The 20,276-nt window shown below is 42.4% G+C and overlaps 1 protein-coding gene and 1 long non-coding RNA gene across 4 annotated transcripts in view; both read left to right on the top strand.

Moving 5' to 3' along the window:
- RNF144A (ring finger protein 144A) overlaps positions 1 to 20,276 on the top strand; it is a gene marked incomplete at its 3' end in the record, with an annotated part of 87,285 nt that overhangs the window by 23,537 nt on the left and 43,472 nt on the right. The window contains 1 exon segment of one of the 3 annotated variants that reach the window (XM_029595896.1): positions 1,534 to 1,680. In XM_029595896.1, the coding sequence (XP_029451756.1) occupies positions 1,546 to 1,680 (135 nt within the window). 3 annotated transcript variants of the gene reach the window in all.
- LOC115088032 lies at positions 7,611 to 9,858 on the top strand. Its single transcript, XR_003855692.1, has 2 exons — positions 7,611 to 8,759; positions 9,681 to 9,858. It is a non-coding gene; the product is annotated as an uncharacterized LOC115088032 (long non-coding RNA).

Raw genomic sequence — 20,276 nt, 5'->3', positions numbered from 1 at the left:
CTTTGGTAGCTAGTATGACCTAGATTTTTGGAAGGCAATTTTTAGAATTTTACCAAAGTTTCTAGTTCTAAAATTCAAACACAGAACTATAGATATAGAGGGTAATTTTCAAGCAACTCCATGTAGCTCCATATTTGCACATACATGGCCATCTGGAGATCTATAACGGTATTTTATAACCTCTGCGGGATTCGCAGATTATGAAATACGCATATGTCTACCCCCAAACATATGTACATATGTATGGTTATGCACAAATATCTGCAATGAATTGAAAGCGCACATTTAAGTGCCTTGAAACTGCATACTTTTCCTATGTATTTTAAATACATACATCTGTATGTTTTATGTGCGAAAAATTTTGCGACTTGCACACGTAAAACTCTGTTTACGCTTGGAAGTTGGTATATTTTAAATTATGCATATAATTGAAATCAGCAGTTTGGTAAAACCTCCACCAGTTCACCCAGACCTTCTCCAGGTCATCTAGACCCTCCTTGTTCCTCACTCTGAACTTCCCCCAGGTCACTCAGACCTCCCACCCAACAGTAAACAACAGAAGAGTCTGATATCAATTGTGCAAGATAATTAGCAGGCATAAAATTATGTAAATAAATTGACAAATGTATGCGCATAAGTCTCATAAAATAGCAACTTGCTCATGTAGCTGTAGGCCGTGCCCTGAACGCCCCGAACCCACCCCTTTTTTCCACCTGTAAATGTGCATGCAAGACCAAAAATACACACGTACATTTTGATGTTTTAAAAATATCAAATCTGGGAGTGCAAGCTACTCATGTGCGCATATGCTAATTTTACCTAGTTAATAACAGTTTATGGAGTTTTCCTCCAGGAACTTGGCAAAAAATTTTTAAACCCAGCTATGCCAGTTACCTTTAACACGTCCACCGGCAATGAAATCCAGAGCTTAATTGTGCGTTGAGTGAAAAAATATATTCTCTGATTTGTTTAAATGTGCTACTTGGTAATACCATTGGCTCCCTATCCATTCTTAAGTCATTGTATTGGCTCCCTATCCATTTCCTCATAAAGTTCAAGCTCCTGTTATTTAAGTGCAAGAACCTTCCTTCTGCACCTCTTCACTAACTCTCCTCTCTTATCTTTCCCTACACCCCTCCTCCTGAATTCTGCTCAGCAGGCAAGTCTCTCCTATCTCTGCTCTTCTCTTTTGTGGCCAAATCCTGTCTCCATGCTTTCTACCTTGTAGTGATGTGATTCTAATATCAGTTATACAAAACCATACAAAAGTCTTAGTGGTCATGCATCACAGTATTTTTACAGGCAGCAGCACACGTCACGTGGGTTATAAAACTCAATTTCTCTTGTTAAGCAGATGGATTCATTCACCTTAGGCTATCAGAAGCTCAACTTCAAGAATTCATATCAGGGCACATAACATCCAGTTTCTTTATAAATAAGTTATTTTAATTACTAGATTATGTTCCTTATTTAATAACATTTCTTATATTTGTCCTGTAGTGTAAAATTAATTTTTCCCTTTTCTTATTTTAGGGTTTTTCTGCAATGACTACAGCAAGGTATAGACCTACGTGGGACTTGGCACTCGATCCTTTGGTGTCCTGTAAACTTTGCCTTGGCGAATATCCCGTGGAGCAAATGACCACAATAACGCAGTGCCAGTGTATCTTCTGTACGCTGGTTGGTATGCTTTTTTGCTTCATAGTTGCAAAGAGATGAAAATGAATAGCTATTGAACTAGAGGATCTGAGCAAGCATTTTGCCTTCATTTCCAGTTTCTACGGGCATAATTCTGTAAAGTGTAGCCATCAAGAAGGAACATGCTCTTGTAGGAAACCTGTCAATACATGCAGTGCTTCTTTGCTAAGCCAATTCCACCGCATAATATATGCAGTATATTAAACAACTTCGGCACAGTTTGCTAGACAGCAGTTTTACGACTTGTAGCTTCAAACTTAAATGGAAATCGTTTTGAGAAAGGAGACAGTAAATTTTAGTTGGGTTGAAATTACTTTGGCCCCTATTTAGGAAGGTGCATTAAGTATTAACTTGCCAAAATGAATGTTATTAATGAAAATAAGGCCTGCAGTAAATAATGCATTTTGGCATGTTAGCATTTAGCACACCTTCCTGAATAGGGGGCCTTTGCTCCTCCTTGCACCATTGTGATAAAATATTGACAAGTCCTGCAAAAAAAAAAAATGTTATTGTGCAATCCTGAAAGAGTCACCAAAGCTATGAACCGATGAGTAAGAGCCTGATATTCAGAGGACACTTCAGCACATCAGTTTAGGAGCCTGTTTTCAGCTGACTTTAGGTTTCTTACATTTTGACTATATATAGAGGTGACTAAATGAAACTGTAGGTGCCCTGTAACATCCATCCCACTGACAAGTTTAAATTCTTATGTGGGGGAGAGAAGGGGAGCCACCAGTTTCCCAGCATCCCCTCTTGCACCCAGAAGTTTGTTATGCCGGTGGGGGGGTGGGCCCCCAGGTGCCCGCCCGGGTTAAAATTAAAGGGCCCCCAGGCCCTTTAAAAATTATGGGGGATCCACTGGCCCTCCCACACACATCTACCTGCCACCCATCCAAAGCTATAAATATGTGCAGCACCAACCCCCCCTCTCACCACCCAAAGTTAAAATTGGGTACAGAAAGGTCCCCTCCCTCAAATCTCCCACTCCCTAAAAATCCCTCCGTCAAAGGATCCTAAGGGCATAGACTTCAGGTCTCCCAGCTATAAGTGCCTTTGTTGCTCTGAGAGCAATGCAAGTAGGGTATGCTACCAGCATTGCTGTCAGAGCAGTGCTAGACATCAGGAGGACCCAGGCTTCGGTACTCCCAGTGACTTCCTGCATTGCTCTGACTATCTTTGAATATGGTTTTGATCATAGTTATATATATTATATTAGCAAAATGTGTCCAACATTGCTCAGTAAGTCTGGTCTATAACAGCCTCTGTGTCTGTGTGTGTGTGTTTCCGTGCGTGAGACTGCCAGTATGGTTGGGTCTGCTTGTGTGTATGAAACTGTGTATGAGCCAGTGTGCATGCTTCTATGAGCTTGTGTGTGCCTATATGTGTATGCCTATGCCTACCTGTCCCCTGTGTGTAGGAGCATGAGAGATAGGGCTTTGCAGACAGAGCACATTAGCGAACATTGTCATTGCATGGATTGCCTGTGTATGTGCGTGTGGGTGTGGGTGACTGAGCCTGTGTGTGTCTGCCTGTGTGTGTGTGTGTGTTTGTGACAGTGCTTTGCAGACAGAACATTTGTCTTTGCACAATGTAGCTTTCACTGTTAGGACACACTTAGTAGGCCATAGATACAGGACAGTGTGACCGAATGACTGACACTGGTCTTTTATATTTATACATAAATAGATATTTTATAATAATTGCTATAGCATTTCCTGCAGTGAACTACCGAAACATGGCTGAAAGACTACGACATTCCAATTCTCAATCACTGCTGCCCACCCAATTTCTCCTACTTCCATAAACCAAGACCAGGATGAAAAGGAGGAGGCCTAGCTATATTCTTAAAATCCCACCTAAAATTTACTATGCAAGTAATTTCCATTCCTGCTCTCTACAAGATCCTGTGCCTGAAATCTCAACACATTAATCTTTGCCTGACCTATAGCCCTTCTGGGCTACTTGCCAAAAATGCTTCCCCTCTATGCGAGGCAATCCTCAAACCTCAGTCTTTATCGTAATCACTCCACAACCATAATTCTCAGTGACTTTAACCTTCACCCTTTGACCTCATCGATAGCCTCCCGCACTAATACCTTGTTTGACACCATACTTTCCTGTGGCTGGAAACAAATCATCTTCTCCCCCACCCACAAGAAAGGCAATTGCCTTGACATGGTATTTATTAATCCCTCCGGCTTTCCATAAACAGAGTGAATGTAGCCACAATTGAAATTCCCTGGAGCGACCACTTCTCATCTGCTTCACTCTGAGATCCAAATCCCTCCCATGAATCCTGCACAGAAATAACACCGTTCTCATGAAACGAGGACACCTGAATCCTGAAACCCTTGCATCCAACCTCACCCCTATCCTTGGTAAAAACTCCTGCTACTCACCTGATGAGTTCCTAGAACCCTGGAACTCCTCCCTTACATCTACCCTTGATAAATTGGTCCCCAAAAAACCATACTCGACCAAAAGATCCAACTCTGCACAGTGGTGTAACCCCTCTCCACAAACCCAAAAATGTGAATTGAGGAGATACAAAAGAAAATGTGGAAAGACCCCCCCCTCCCACACTAATAAAACACTTTATAATGATAAACTTGCATTATACCAAGAGGCCATCAACTCTGCGAAGAATTCATTCATCTACACAAAATTGTCAGCCACACTAAACAACGCTAGAGAATTATATACAGCCATTAAGAAACTAACTCCAGCTCAGCCGCTTCTTCTCTTCCACACTCACTTCCAGGGATGAACATCGCAGAAACCTTCACTGTACATTTTACCAACAAGACAGCAACGGTAAACAAAACTTTTAATAACTCCCATCAGGAAGAAACCAATGAACTGAACTTGGATGGCCTAATCTGGGAACGTTTCAAAGATATTATGGAATCTGACACCATCAAGATCATCAGTAACCTCAAACCATCAGTTAATCCCCTTAACCCCTGTCATACTACCCTTCTTAACCTGATCAAACTGGATATTGCTCCATTCATGACTAAGTTCATCAACTCTTCTCTTCAACTTGGTATTGTCCCTGACTTAAACAAGCTTCAGTCCGACCCACAATTAAAAAAAAACATTTTGCTGACCCTACTATCATCTCCAATTACCGCCCAATCTCTGCCCTATCCTTCATGGCCAAAGGGTTAGAAATAGCAGTGCTTCACCAACTCTGCAACTACATTGACACAAACAATATCCTTAACCAATACCAATTCACATTCAGAAAGCACCACAGTACTGAATTACTGCTGCTGTCCAGCTTTGACACGATGAGACGGGGTTCTGATCAAGGTTCAGCATTCCTCCTTTGTCTTCTCGACATCTCCGCTGCATTTGACACTGTCAATCATGCCATCCTACTCTCAAGACTGTGCTCCATTGGAATGTCTGACTCTGTGATAGCCTGGTTCTCATCTTACCTGAACAACAGAACCCATTAAGTCACAATCAACTCCTTCACTTCCTCCCTGATGCCCCTGAGTTCTGGGATACCTCAAGGTTCTGTTCTATCCACTGCCTTATTCAACCTTTATCTTACTCCTTTATGTCGCACCCTTGCCAACTTTAGAGTCCACCACAAGATCTATGCCTATGACATCCAATTCTTTTTTCTCCGAAAGGAAACCATTACAGAATCTTTCCTCACCCATTGCCTCACAACTATCCAAAGATGGCTACATAACAATAAACTAGCCCTCAACATCTCCAAAACGGAAATCATTATCCTATCATGTCACCCAGTGGATAACACACCCAACTTTTTCTCCTTTGACTCCCAATCAATTGCCATCTCACAAAATGTAAGAAACCTGGGGAAAACTATTGACTCATCGCTTTCTATGCAACAACATATAAGAACTATTACCAACTCTTCCACAAATTCGCTTACTCCGTCACCTTAAACCCCTTCTTGAACCCTCCAACTTTAGGACTGTCCTCCAATCTCTAATATTCTCTAGCATAGACTACTGCAACTCCCTCCTGTCAGGTCTACATTTATATGCGACCCTCCTCTCCAGATCATTCAAAATTTGGCAGCAAGACTCTTCACAGACACTCTGATGCATGCTCACATCTCTCCTGTTCTCAAATCCCTACATTGGCTCCCAATCCAGTAGCAGGTACAATACAAGCTTGCCATGATTATATACTCTTTGATTCATAACTTGCACTTGCCCTGGATTTCCTCAGTAATAAACATCCACACCCCCTCCCGGCACCTCAGATCGTCCAATCTCATGCTTTTAGATGTCCCATCCCCTAGGCTCACACACCAAGGAAACCAGAGACTGCACCTTCTTCTCCGCAGGACCTTTCCTTTGGAACACCCTACCCAAAGAACTAAGATGCCTCCAAAACAGAACTTTCTTTAAAAAAAAAAAAAAAAAGCCCTCAAAACATTTCTTTTCAAAAAAGCCTTCTCAAGCTTAAATGATAAGAGCCTGTTCCCAACATATCCCTCTTAAGAGAGGCCACCAAGGGCCAGAAGCAAGAGCTTTCTGGAAAGTATGAACTTCCTCCCAGATATTTTAGCTCTATCCTCCGCCCCCCCCCCCCCCCCGATGATCATGTATTATTACAATGACTGATGCTATACCTGGATAATATATGAAATGTCTGTTTCCCCTTTTATTTCTGTGTATGTATTCTCTTATTGTTCCCCGCTCTGGACGTAGGAAGAGCGGGTAATAAATGTCTTTAGACTGTAAGTATGTTTTAAATGAATAAACCATTACATATTCATGTCTTACACTTCTGATTGTGGTTGCTCCATCTCTGTTTGTAAATGTCCTATAACCTACAGGCCTTCAGAAAATTCAGAGCTGGGTGTCCAAATGACAGATATTTGTAAAGTTTTTCAGACGCTTCACGGAAAGCCTCTTTAAAGAACTCTAGACAGAGAAGTCTTTCAACAGGCATTATATTTTCTGTCTTCCTAAATTTTAAGAATCCGTAAGTGCTTTGTGGAAAGAGCTCTAGATATGAACTGAAATATATCTGCAGTTCTTCCAGAAGATAAATAATTTAGCAGTGAAAAGCTTTATGCTCTCTAATCCCAGATTTAAATAGATAATTTGTTCACATTTCTTTCCTAGAAAAGTGATTTGTCCTGTTAACAAGGTAAACTTAACATTGTGACAGGGTAGCGTAATAAGATTTTAGCACTTGACTGAATTAGATAGGGTTCTCCTATTAGAATAGCTAAAGGAGCTTCTCGTTTAAAAAAGTCCCCTGATTGGGAGCCAGAAGATTGTAGGTTCAGAATTCCCAGTTGGAAAACTAGGCTGTGGCATTGCAGAATGCTGTGTAAGCATTTTCTAAATAGCTGGACTAGAACCTGGAGGAGGGAGGGGGGAAGGGGCCTGCTGTTGTATTCTTCATTGAAGAATTCACTGTAGAACTGACAGTTTGAACATAAGAACACGGGACTTGCCATACTGTGACAGACCAAAGGTCCATCAAGCCTAGTGTCCTGTTTCTAACAGCGACCAATCGAGGTCAGAAGTTCTTGACAGGATCCCAAGAGGTAGACAGATTCCAAGCTGCTTATCCCGAGAACAAGCAGTAGATTTCTGCAGCTGTACCTTAATAATGGTTAATGGACTTTTCCTCCAGGAACTTGTCGAAGCCTTTTTTTAAACATAGCTACACTATAACATATAACATAGTGAGAACTTTTATATTTTTCTGTTATTTAACCTTTATTCCAATTCTTTACCTTTTCTTTTTGCTTGTTAACAATTTTAATTAGAAATGTTCATTGTATTAGACTATGGAAATTTATTTCCTGCTATTCTGTTTAATGTAAACCGGTATGATTTACATCGGATGTAAGAATGTCGGTATATAAAAATTAAAAATAAATAAATAAATAATAGCTTTCTCCACATCCTCTGGCAACGAATTCCAGAGCTTAATTATAAGTTGAGTGAGTGATTCTGAAGAGCCTGGGACTAGCATTTCCACAGGACCAGGAGATACGTGTGCTTTAGTATCTCAAAACCTTTGTCTATGAAACAAAGATATTGTTCTTTTCTACCAGCAGAGTTAAGAACATGCTTTCTGAAACAGCTTACAAATGTATTAACCTGGTGTATAAAGACTTTCTGAATGACTCACCAATTAGGTTAATATGTGTCAAACTAATGATATGTGCAGCTTCTGGAAACAATGTACAAAATCCGCAATTTTTTTTCATGTAATTAGTGTTGTCAGTATCAATTACTAGAATGTTGTCTTAATTGGTCTGGTACTCATTTACTGTTTTGGCTGCAGCTTCAGAAACAGTTGAGTGATTAACAGCGTCTAAAAACAGTGTCCACCAAAAACAGTTAACATGGCTACTTCAGCCTAGTTTTAATGGTGCCAAAAGTGCATTCCACACCGATCTTACATCATCATCATCACTGCAAGATTCATCAGATGAGAGCTATTTTCTTCCCTTTGTGCATTAGTTTTAATTTTTCTTTTTGCAAGGGATGTTTTAAGTAAGTATTCATATAGTTGCAGCCTTCCAGGAACTGCACCACCATGCAGAACCCTCTCTATGCAGTCCCCTATCAGAATTTGTTTGTTTTTCTTTTGGCTATTTCTAAGAAAGAGCCTTACTATAGCATATCCCCTCATCAACGCTAATCCATATTCCAGATGTCCCCAGAGGTGGCTCCTGCACCACAAGCGTGTGATTACATTTTTGTAGAGGAGCAGGCAGTTGCCGGTGTCTGGGATACAAAATTCTCCCTGAGCCCAGCAGTAAGATGAACTTTTATTTCTTTTTGCAGAAGTGTAAATCAATAAATGCTGAGGGATTGAGAGAGAGGTCTCCTATTTTGTGGTTGTATGTTAGCCAACATGTTTTAACATCTATGTATTTCAGCACAGTGAGGGCTTTGATACTCCTCATCCTTCTCTGGGCACTCTTCCTCTTCAGTAGCAAGAGGAACACCCAGGCACAAATGTGTTCTGGTATCTAAAGGAGGGTTCAGATGTGAACCTCAAGTCAGAGTCCATTTTGGCATGCATTCGTCACCAAGGAAGTGAGTAAACAGTTTAATGCAGTTTTGAATGCTTCTCTGATGCTGTGTTTCTCTGTAGTTGTAAGTTTTAGTTCATCTGGTGTCTGTATGATGTGCTTGCTATTGTGACAATATGGTTGCTGTGCCCATGTTGTATATTTGAGTCTGGGAAGATGGAAGGGTGGCCAGAAGAATGTACAGATCCATAAAGGTTTTCAAATTGCAGACATAGGCGTTTATTAACAACTTTAGGTTGGCACTGCAAGTTCAACAAAAATATTACACAGTCCCCCGACATGGAACCATGTTTCGACAAGCTGCGTCGGGAAGGACCTTTTAAACCCGCAACAATAGCGGCTACGAGCATGTTGAATGGCACCCTAAATTTGTTAATAAACTCCTATTTCTTCAGTTTGGAAACTTTTGTGGATCTGTACATTCTTCTGACCACCCTTCCATCTTAATGGAAATTCCTAAGTTGGGTTTTGGTCTTTCACCGTTTGCTTGTGGTATATTTGAGTCTGACCAAAATATCCATTTCCAAACACAGATTGTCCATCTTTATGTTTCAGTGTTGTATGATTTTTGTGATAGGTTTCAGTCGTTGTATGTGTTCCTGACTTACGACTGTGAGAGGTGGGAAGGATATTTTTGTTGGTTAGCAGTACATATTTGTTCTTCATTGCAAGCTTGTTTTCCTTTCTCTGCCCGATAATCTTGCAGTTGCATGCATTCTTGTTTATTTGTCTCCTCTGAATATTTTTTATCGTATATAATTTCCTGCCTTACCCATCCCCTTCATCTCTCTGCTTCCTGTCTTTCTCTGTAAGTTTGGTTGTTAAGATTTGCATTCTAGTTTATCACATAGCATTTAAGGAAGGATTTCATTATACGTTTTCTTATGTGGTTTTTCTTCTTTTGCATCCCTACTATGACATCTAGGAGAGTGAGGAGGATAAGCAAAGGCTCCCCAAACTCCCAGAAACAGCAGCATGGCATCTGGCAAGAGCAAAATCACAACCAATTTCATGACTCAGAGTTTGATACAACATGCAAGATGCCAAGAGTTTTTGTTTAATTTCTATTATTATGTTTGTGTAAATAAATGTGTTCTATTTTGTTAGTTTGTCTGTTGTTACTTCACATATGCCATGTGTTGAGTACTGCTGTATTCAGTATGAGATATTAATAATCTATAAGTGAAAATATGTACAGTTGTGCTCATAAGTTTTCATATCCCTGTCTGAATTTGTAAGATATGTAACATTTTAAAAAGACATGAGTGATCAGATAAAACACGTCTTGTTATTTTTAATGTGTTTCAAATTAAACAGAATAGCACAATCATTAAACAAACCATAGCAATAAAAGAAATAAATTCTTATGTGTTCAGGTAGGTCAGTCCTAACGAGTGGGTTATGCACCTCTGAGATGGCGCAAAAGCCTATTTCACGGCTATATAGTCCCACCCCGACATCAGCCTGCCAATATTCTCTGTCTCCAGCAGATGGTGGATATATGCATTTCCCTCTGAGTAAAAAAAAGGAGAAAAAAGAAGAAAAGAAAGAAGTTGGAAAGGAGAGGGCTATGTAGCACTGCTTGCCTCCTGAGGTGATACCGTGCAGTCCTTCCCTCGGTAGAGTGCCTCAGTCCAGTAGCCTTGTCTGGCATGGACTTAATTTCCAATTAGTGGTTGCATGCCGAGAGAGGCTTGGCAGTGAAGGCTTTAGCCCTCTCCCCCTACAGCTGGGACCTGTTTTCTGCTCTCAGCCAGGGAGGGCTGAGCTCAGATAAAAGTTTTTTTACTTTAAGAAAAAAAAGAGTCAGTGACAGGAAGACTGCAGGAGAAAGGTCTGTTTCCTCGGCTTTCGGAAGTCCCACTTAAGTCTCTGGGAAGTTCTGTGAGGTGAGAAGAGAATGGAGGCAAGGCAGATTGAGCAGCCGTTTGGCTAGGCCCCGCTTCCAGGCTTCTCCCATTTTGGGTGTGCGGTAGCCTGCGAGGTACTTTTGTGCACTTTTTTGTGCTTCAGAACATCTGCAAGCGCTTGCGCATCTGGGGGTGCGCCCATTCTCGTTTATGCATGCAGTTGGGCGTTCTTTCTTCTGCACACGCATCTTGCGCATCCAGTTTAGGCGTCAGTCTTGGATGTTCAGTTTGGGCGTCCAGTAGTTCGAGCGGCCTAAGCAAGTGGGCTTGTATGCATATTTTTTTGTGCGTACATATTAGGCTTGCTTGTACATGCGGGAAAGCTAGGCACGGACCTTCATTGCGCTGTGTGGTTATAGTATGGTGCCCACGGCGTAGAAACCTAAGCGCCTCTCTATCTGTGCTGCCTGCCACATTAGAACCATTCAGCCGGAGATTTTTTTTAAGCCTGTGTCAGAGCTGCTTGGATGTTCAGAGAGATTTGTCTCCTTCCGATTTTGCTGGCAATGACTTCTCTAGCTCTTAGTTTGCTAGATTTGTCCTTCTTTTGGCTGAGCTCAGTGTTCTTGTTGATTGAGAAACACAAATGGTTGCCTGTTGCTAATAATGTTCAAGTTTAATCAGGTTTGTCCACAGTTTGGCTTTCCAGAGAATACTGGCAGGCTGATGTCGGGGCAGGACTATATAGCCATGATGTCAGATTTTGCTCCACTTCCATCTGCTGGCAGAGGTACATAACCCATTCGTTGGGATTGACCTACCCTTCACTAAAGGAAAGGAAGTTATCAGGTAAGTAGTAACTTCTCCATGGTCCTGTTCAAAAGTTTGCATACCCTTAGTATGTAATATCGTGTATTGCCCCCTTTTGCATCAATGACGGCTTGCAGTCTTTTGTGATAGTTGTGAATGAGGACCTTTATTTTCTCATGTGGTAAAGCTGCCAATTCCTCTCGGCAAAAAGCCTCCAGATCCTGTAAATTCTTTGGTTGACTAGCATGTACTGCATGTTTGAGTTCTCCCCAAAGTGGTTCAATGATGTTGAGGTCAGGAGACTGTGATGGCCTCTCCAGAACCTTCACTTCCTTCTGCTGTAGCCACTGAAGGGTCGACTTTGCTCTTATGTTTCAGATCATTGTTGTGTTGGAAAGTCCAAGTGTGCCGCAAGTGCAGCTTTCCTGGTTGATGAATGAAAATTCTCCTCCAATATTTTCTGATAAGATGCTGCATTCATCCTGCCATCAAGTTTGACTAAATTCCCTGTGCCACTGTAACTCACCCCCACTCCCACCCCCAAAACAGCAGAGATCCACCTCTATACTTCATGGTAGGGATGGTGTGCTTCTCTTCATAGGCCTTGTTGTTGCCTCTCCAAACATAGTGCTTATGGTTGTGACCATAAAGTTTAATTTTGGTCTCATCACTCCAAATTATTTTGTTTTTCAAGAGCTAAGAAACTCATTGACTATACACAGGCACTAATTACAATCAAACAAGGCACAGGTGTGGATACCCACCCTTAAATGCCATCTCAACCTGTGTGTGTATCAACTTGAGCGTGTATTATCAGCCCAAATATTCAAGGGTGTGCAAACTTTTGAACAGGACCATTTTATTATTTCCTTTATTGCTATGGTTTGTTTCATGATTGTGCAATTCTATGATGCATAATAGTTTAATTTGAAACATATAAAAAAATAACAGACATGGTTTGTCTGATCACACATTAGTTTCTTAAAATGTTACACATCTTACAAATTCTGCCAGGGGTATGTAAACTTATGATCACAACCGCATGTGGTGTGAATGAAATGTGTGCAGCCCTTTGTGTTCCAGAGATAGGAGTGCATATAACAGGAAGGATTGCAAAATCTGCCTCTTCTCATGGAATTTGCTGATCCTCCACAGAATCACCAAAGGAGATGAAGGAGCTGGGTCCAGCTGGGTCAGGTGGGAAAAGCAAAAGGCTCCTTTACCATGGTGGTGTTTTCAACTGCCACCTCCAGAGCCCTTCTTGATTCCCTCTTCCTCTCCTCCCTCACATGTTAATCACATGGAGAAGAGGAGGCAAGCTGCATTACTTTGGGCAGTGTCCTGCTTCTCTGCTGGCCAGGCCCCATTGTTGCTTTCTGCCGTGGGACAGTGTTCCATGGTTGAAAGCAGCAATGGGACCAGGTTAGCAGAGGAGAAAGATGTATCCCAACGTACTATTGCTTTCCTTCCCCTCCTTGCAGTGTGATCAGGGTGGGGGAAGGGAATTGTTGGGAAGAAGGAAATGGCGGGGGAATCATGTAAATGAGGTGTATCTTTGTCTGAAACAAGGGAGAAGCGAGGGGGATTAGAGAAAGAGGTGATAAGGGATTGTGTGAAATCAGAGCGGCTGGAGGAGGACTAAGGGGAAAAAAAGAGGATGGGGGGGGGATGGGGTGTGTGAAAGGAGCCATGTTGGGTAGGATATGAGAAAATTGAGATGGGGGTGTTGTGTGAAACAGGGAGGAGGCTGGAGAGAGGTTATGGGAAAGCGTTGGTAGTGGTGGTGTGCGATTGGGAGGGTTGTGATAGGTTGGAGAGGTTATGGGAAAGGGCTTAGTTGAAGGGTGTGTAAGGGTGCTGGGGGATATGTATGATAAGGGTCTGGGGAGATAGGCATGTTTGATAGGGGGAGACTGGGGAATGGGAATGTGTGATAGATGTTGGGTAAGGTTGGATGGGGGTATGTATGTATGTATAAGCAGGTAGGATGGGAACAATAAAAAGAGTGGGCGTTGAGGGAGGAAAGGAGAGAGAAAGTATGGGCTAGAAAGGGTGACAGAAGGAGGGTAGATATTGGAGGTAGGGATATGAAGAGAGCAGGGGAGGGATCTCACTCCCAAAGATCTCTACATCTCCTTCCATCTTCAATTTTTCTTCCTTCTCTTCTCCCATCCCAACTCTTTCCTCCTTCCTTCTTCTCCCCAACCCAATCTTTCCTCCTCTTCCATCCCCAGTCCCTCTTCCTCCCCTCTTCTCCCTAATCCTTTTCTCTTTCTGTGCCTGTATCCTCCTCACATCCCTTATCCCTCTGTCCCTTCCTGCCTGAGATCCCTTCTTCATTTCTTCCTCTGAGATCCCCTATACTTCATTTGATATATCCTCTCTTCCCATTCCCAGATCTGTTTCCCTCCTTCCTCCTCAGTCTCAATCACTAACACCCCTTTTCTCTAATAAAGAACAAAATATATTAACTGTACACAGGAAAATTATTGTTTTTATGAAGTTTAATAAAATATATTTTAATGTGTAAAATTATGAAAATTTGCTATGTAATTACTACAGTATTTTAAAAAATCTGCCACAGAATTTGATAACGCTTGCTGCAGAATGTGCTGCAGGAAACTGGGTGTCTTGATAATAGTACTGTGTAATAGTAGGAGTAATCTCTGTTGATGAGTCATGCTTACTAATGTAGCCAAATAGAATCTCATTATATGACTTTTTTATATTCCAAGAGTCCTAAGAATACATAGTTACATGATTGTATGCTTTGCAAGAGTTTTCCTGCATATTGAATTTATTTATTCAATTTGTAGACCAACTTTCCAAGCAGCTGAAGGCAGGAATAACATAAAAATATCATAAAATGCAGCATAGTCTGCTGCACACGCTATCAAATAAATAATAAACTGACTAAAATTGCAACATATAAAACTTTATTCAATCCCTTGCATACAATGATTATAAAATTAAAAGCCATAATAATTAAAAGCTAACAGGCTAATTTTAAAACAAACGAGTGTGCCCATACACTTGCGTATCTGAGCAGAAATACATTGCAATTTTAAGTTGTGCACACACTTATGCGCATAAGTTTCAAAATACACCTCCTGTGTGTATGTGCCTAATCTTAAGAGAATCCTCGAGAAAATGTACTTCGCATATTTTTCCTAGGACTTTGCTGGCTTTTACATGCATATGTAGGCAGATCTTAAAACATGCTCACATGAGGGACAACCCAATTTTTCCAAGTAGTCTACCAGTTTGCCCAGTTAATATCAAGGTCTTCAAGACCTGAGCACCCCCTGTTGACCCAGACAACTCACTCTGTACTTTAAGCCCTAAAACTCGACATCTACAGGCGTGCTGCTCATCCGAGCACAGTAAAGTTACACAGATAAGCCAATGCACACTGTGGTCTCCGGTTTTAAAATACAGAGTTCCGTCTGTAACCGTTGGCCCGTCCCGGAACACCCATGCCCACCCCTTTTCCACCCACTTTTTTTAGACCCCATCCAAGTCGTAATATCCGTTATAGCAATGCCAAATAGCATCATACTTATGAATCTCACTCTTCATTTCATAGCAAAGTTTTTCAAGAGCAGAAACAACGTGACATTGCTTTTCCCAATAGTCAACCCCCAGAGAATTTCCAAAAGGTAGCGACCATAAGTCGTGATGCGAGGACAAGTTGCGCAACCAGAAATCTTTGTTAGAGGGAACTAGTGATCCTTCCCATCGCTCAAGAAGCCCCAGGCGAGTTGTCAAATGGAAGGGCAAGTTAATAATATCAGAAATTTCTTGTGCAACCTGTCCCCAAAACACCACACTCTTTTTTTTTTTTTTTTTGACACACACATGGGTATATGCACGTGTACTTCACAGCTTTTAAAATCTGCATTGCTCACACACGGCCCACTTACGCACACATGTGGACATTTTAAAATCGACCTCTAAGTTCCAAATGTCCACTGAAATAGCCAGATTTTTAATACAAGATACCTTGTGTTACAAGAACCATCCCATCTAAGTCCAGATTGGCGATAAGGACTTGAGGTTTGGATTTTTTTATCCATAGCACTTCTGTTTTTGTGGGATTCAGTTTCAATTTACTAATGTCCATTCAACCCACAATAGTACTTAAACGTAGGTTTAGCTTTTCCAAGGGCTATGATTTTATAGCACCCAAAATAATATATTTTATTAATATATTTATTTTTAAATTTAATTGCCTTTTCCACAAGGCTACAAAACAATATACAGAAAAATAGAAACATTCAAGACACTCCAAATACATAAAATCATAACGTCAAAAATATATCAAGAGAATGCATTGGAAAATAACAATGTTTTACACTTTTTCTGAAAAGATGACAAATCATTGATCTTAGATCATATTGTAATGTGTTCCACAATAAAAGGACCTGCATGAGAAAACGCTTCTCTTAGTTTCAGTTTAGTCTCTTACGCACGTATAAGGAGTTAATTTTAAAAGGCGCACATGTGCGTCCATGTGTGCGCGGTTCCCGGCATGCACACATGGACATGTCGATTTTATAACGTGTGCGTCGGCGTGTGCATGTTTTAAAATATGATTCCCGTGCGCACATGCATGCCTGATTTTAATATCGGCGTGCGCCTGTGCAGGCGGGTCATGACTCGCACACACACGGGGGGGGGGGGGGGGGGATTTTGTAAAGTAGGTGCAACGATGCGATCGGGCCTTTGCCAGTTCCCTCCCAGTCCGCTCCAATTAAGGAGCTGAGTGTAAGGGAATTTTCCTATACTCCTACCTTCCCTTCCACCTTTTTCCCCTCTCCTCCCCGACCCCTAAACTAATCCTATGTATCCCCAATTTTTTGTTTACTTACTTACTGCTCCTTTGGAGCAGAACTAACTGCGCGTCGGCCAGCTGCCGGCGTACACTTCCTTGGGACAGTATCTAATGGCACTGTCCCCACCAGCTCCCAACCTGCCAAGACCCAGCCCCTGGCCTACTCCTCTTATGAACCCTGATACTTCCGCGCATATCTACCGATTTTTACGGACGAGAGGTTTTGAAAATTTGGTCGCAGGTAAAATTGGACTTACTTGCATAAGACATTTAAGCGCATAAATCGACCAATTTTAAATCATGTGTGTGACAAGGAAATTAGCAGTTTTACCAGTTAGTCCACCATTTTGACCAGTCCTTCTCCAGATCATTGAGACCTTCCTGGTGTTGCAAGCGACATGAACGTGAGCCCTTCTTGCTGTAGTGCAAATGACGCAACATTGTGGGCAGGGCCCTGAGGTCTGCGCTGACAGCGGATGGGCGAGTCTTGGCATGGGTCAGGCTATGACAGAGTCCAAGAGGCTATAGCGGAAGCTGAAAACTGGAGCAAGGCTGAAGATGAGCAGAGCAAGGCTGAAGACTTCCAGGAGGCCTTTTTGCTGAGGAAACGCGGGTTGCACAGCTCGGGTTTAAATACCCAGCTATGTGACATCATCAGAATGTGACGGGAGCCTGGATTCCCGCTGCATGGTCTTCATAACTTAGCATGCGCTTTGCACACACGCGCCTAGAGGCAAGGCTGGAGCGGCAGCGGTTCCCTTCTACGAGTAGCAGCAGTGACTGGCTGGCAGTTTCAGGGTGAGTGAACTGCTTGCAGGACTGCCCTGCGAGCAGTAAACATAACTGTATCCCCTCTTCTAAGCCCTCTCCTGAGGCCTCTTCTCTTTGGCTTCTGAGGAAATAAAGGCATCTTTTTACCAACCAGGAGCTTGGGTTCTTGACATGGGATCCAGAGATTCTTTGATTTTGGGGCTGGACTGAAGAAACATTTGGAGGAAAGTCCAGATTACAGACAAGGATCCTTTGACAGGAAGACGACATACGTCAGAACTCGAGCAGGAACAGGACGTATATGGGAGCGGAAGGTCTGTTTCTTCAGGCAAGGCGGTTTGGAGTGAAGTGCCTGGAAATATGGATGAGACAGAACAATGCTCCTGGCAGGATGGACCCCATTGGTTAATCTGTAAGGTATTCCAGTCAATGAATGGTTGATGGAGCCTAAGCCAGGGTTGTCCAAGTACAAGAGGGCTGGATGCATTAGATAGTACATAGAACTGAAGATCCTCTTGGTGAGGCCCAATCTGCATCGTAATATGCAAAGAGGCTGTGGTCAGGGAAGCAGGTAGAGTTTCTCCGTAGATGGAAGAAATGACACAGGAGGTGGTTAAGCTGGTTGTAGGGCAGCCACATTGATATAACAGTGATTCCAGGATAAAGTTGCTCCTGGCTTCTGAACCTACTAAGGCTTCCATCTGAACTGAATGTTTTCTGTAGGCGAAGCATACTGGTATTATTAATTGTGAAGAGGAAGCAGGATGGTGAAATGCTAAGCTCCCGACAAGACTTTTTTTTTTTTTTTTTTTTTACAGAGTTTTCCGGTTTCTCGGGACACCGACTGATGAAATATCCTTATGTAGCGCAGTAGAGGCAGAGGTTGTGCAGTCATCGCCTTTGTTTTTCATCTATCGAAAGTCAAAAGTTACTCAGTTGCATGGGATCTTCACAGGCAACGATCCTCGATGGTTCGGAGGTGGACTCCGAGAGTCAGAGGCTTGGAAGCCATGGGTGTGGACCGATGGGAGATCTTCTTCTCTCGAGCTTTTTCCTGAAACCTCATATCTGTATGAATGGCCAGGGCTTCTAGGAATGGGGAAGGTCCCGAGCAGCTAATTTATCTTTTATCATCCCAGATAATCCTTGCTAAAAAATGGTGGTTTTGCTGTCCTCGCCCCAACCAAGTTCAAAGACCAAAGTAAGAAATTACACCACATATTCACCAACTGAGTGAGTGCCTTGCTGAATCCGAAAAAGTTCAATTGCAGGGGACAAAACATGCCTGGACTGGTCAAAGATCAGGCGAAATTATTGGCTGAGTGAAGCTGCAGGCAGAATGTCCAGTGAGCAGTAAATGTAACACCTGGTTATTCAGCCTCAACTCCCCCTAGTTTACCCAGAACTCCCACCCAGTCAGTACTACACAATAAAAACATTTAATATTATTTATGCCAGATAATTATCAGGAGTAAAAATATGCAAGAAAATTAAAAAAGGTCCATGGGAAAGTGTCTTTTAAAATGGCAATTTATTGGTATGTGTTGGCCCTATCCTCGAACACTCCTAGACTGTCCCTTTTTTTACACGTGTATCTGTGCGTACGAAAGTGAAACTATGTGCAATTTTTGACTTTTATAAAATATAGAGAACGAGCGTAGAGGCTGTTTACTTGGATATATGCCAATTTTTATGCACATAGGGCCAGATTTTAAAACTTATGCGCGGGCGTAGATTTGAGCGCGCAACCCAGCGCGCAAAAATCTACGCCCAATTTTATAACATGTGTGCGCTGCCACGCGCATGTTATAAAATCCGGGGTCGGCGCGCGCAAGGGGGTGCACATTTGTGCACCTTGCGCGTGCTGAGCCCAAGGGGAGCCCCGAAGACTTTCCCTGTTCCCTCCAAGGCTGCTCCGAAATCGGAGCGGCCTTGGAGGGAACTTTTTTTTTGATCCCCCCCACCTTTCCCTCCCTTCCCCTATGTAACCCACCCCCCCGGTCCTACCTAAATCCCCCCCCCACCTTATTTGATGGTGTTACGCCTGCCTCTGGCAGCGCGCAAGTTACGCCTGCCTCTGGCAGGCGTAACTTGCGCGCTGTGCCGGAGGACTTGGGAACGCCCCCGGACTGCCGCCATGCCACGCCCCCGGACTGCCCATTTTTTAAAGCCCCGGGACAAACGTGGGTCCCTGAGGCACTCCACTGTTTACCTTTCTTTTAACCAGTTGGCAGTCCACAAAAGGGCATTGCCTTCTCTCCCATTACTGAGTGTCTCTTGTCAAATGCCTTCTGAAAATCCAAATACACTAAAAGGTGAAGTTTAAAAGCCAGACGCGCACCAAAATTAGGGGATGCGCTAATTTTCAAGCCAGTGTACGCTGAGTGTATTTTAAAAACTGTCCGGATACGTTCATACATGCTGCTGCATGCACAAATGAAAATTTTCCAAAAAGAAGTGGGGTGCCTGGGTGTGTTTTGAAATGTAATCATTAAATTTGCACAAAAATACTTATGCACACTGGTGTGCATCGGGTCCCCCGGAACATAACTTAACTTCTGCTATGGATGACATGTAGACTGATCAGTGGAGTGTTAAAGGTTGGGTCTGTCAAGGTGGAAGAGAGGCTAATAAACTAAGGGGGTTGGAAGTCCTATCCCTTAACTGGACAAACTGGGAAAACTGTCAATGGCATCGGCACACGTCTTTTAAAATTCCCCCACTTCTGTGGTAGAAGCAGCATTTGCGCACGCAGACACACATCCACTTAAAATTGAACGCACATGTGCATGCGGTCAGGCTATTTTAGAATATGAGCACATGATTTACAAAACACTATTAAGGATGTTGTACAACAAGCATTGGAATTAAATCAAATCACCCCTCGTGAGGCCACTTTCCTTCAGGTAGAATTTACTCGGATCCCAATGTTTTACATTTTGCCCAAGATACATAAGACTTTATGCAGCCCTCTGGGTCACCCTATTGTCTCTGGCATAGGTTCTGTTTTAGAACCTTTGTCACAATTTGTTGATGTTTTTTTGCAACCCTTAGTGTGTCAAAGTTGTTCCTATGTCAGAGACTCAAGTCATTTTATCACCATTTTGGACAATGTCTCTCCACCCATTACCCCCATGTTTTTTGGTCACCCTGGATATCATCTCTCTTTACACTAATATTCCTCAGGAAGATGCCTTATCATTGACTGAAAACATTTTAGATCAATGACCAGGTCCTGTCCGTGTTCCTACCTCTT

This window comes from Rhinatrema bivittatum, chromosome 3 (assembly GCF_901001135.1).
Source record: "Rhinatrema bivittatum chromosome 3, aRhiBiv1.1, whole genome shotgun sequence".
Taxonomy (NCBI): domain Eukaryota; kingdom Metazoa; phylum Chordata; class Amphibia; order Gymnophiona; family Rhinatrematidae; genus Rhinatrema; species Rhinatrema bivittatum.
Note: the sequence above shows the minus strand (reverse complement) of the source record. Positions and strands in the feature narration are given on the sequence as shown.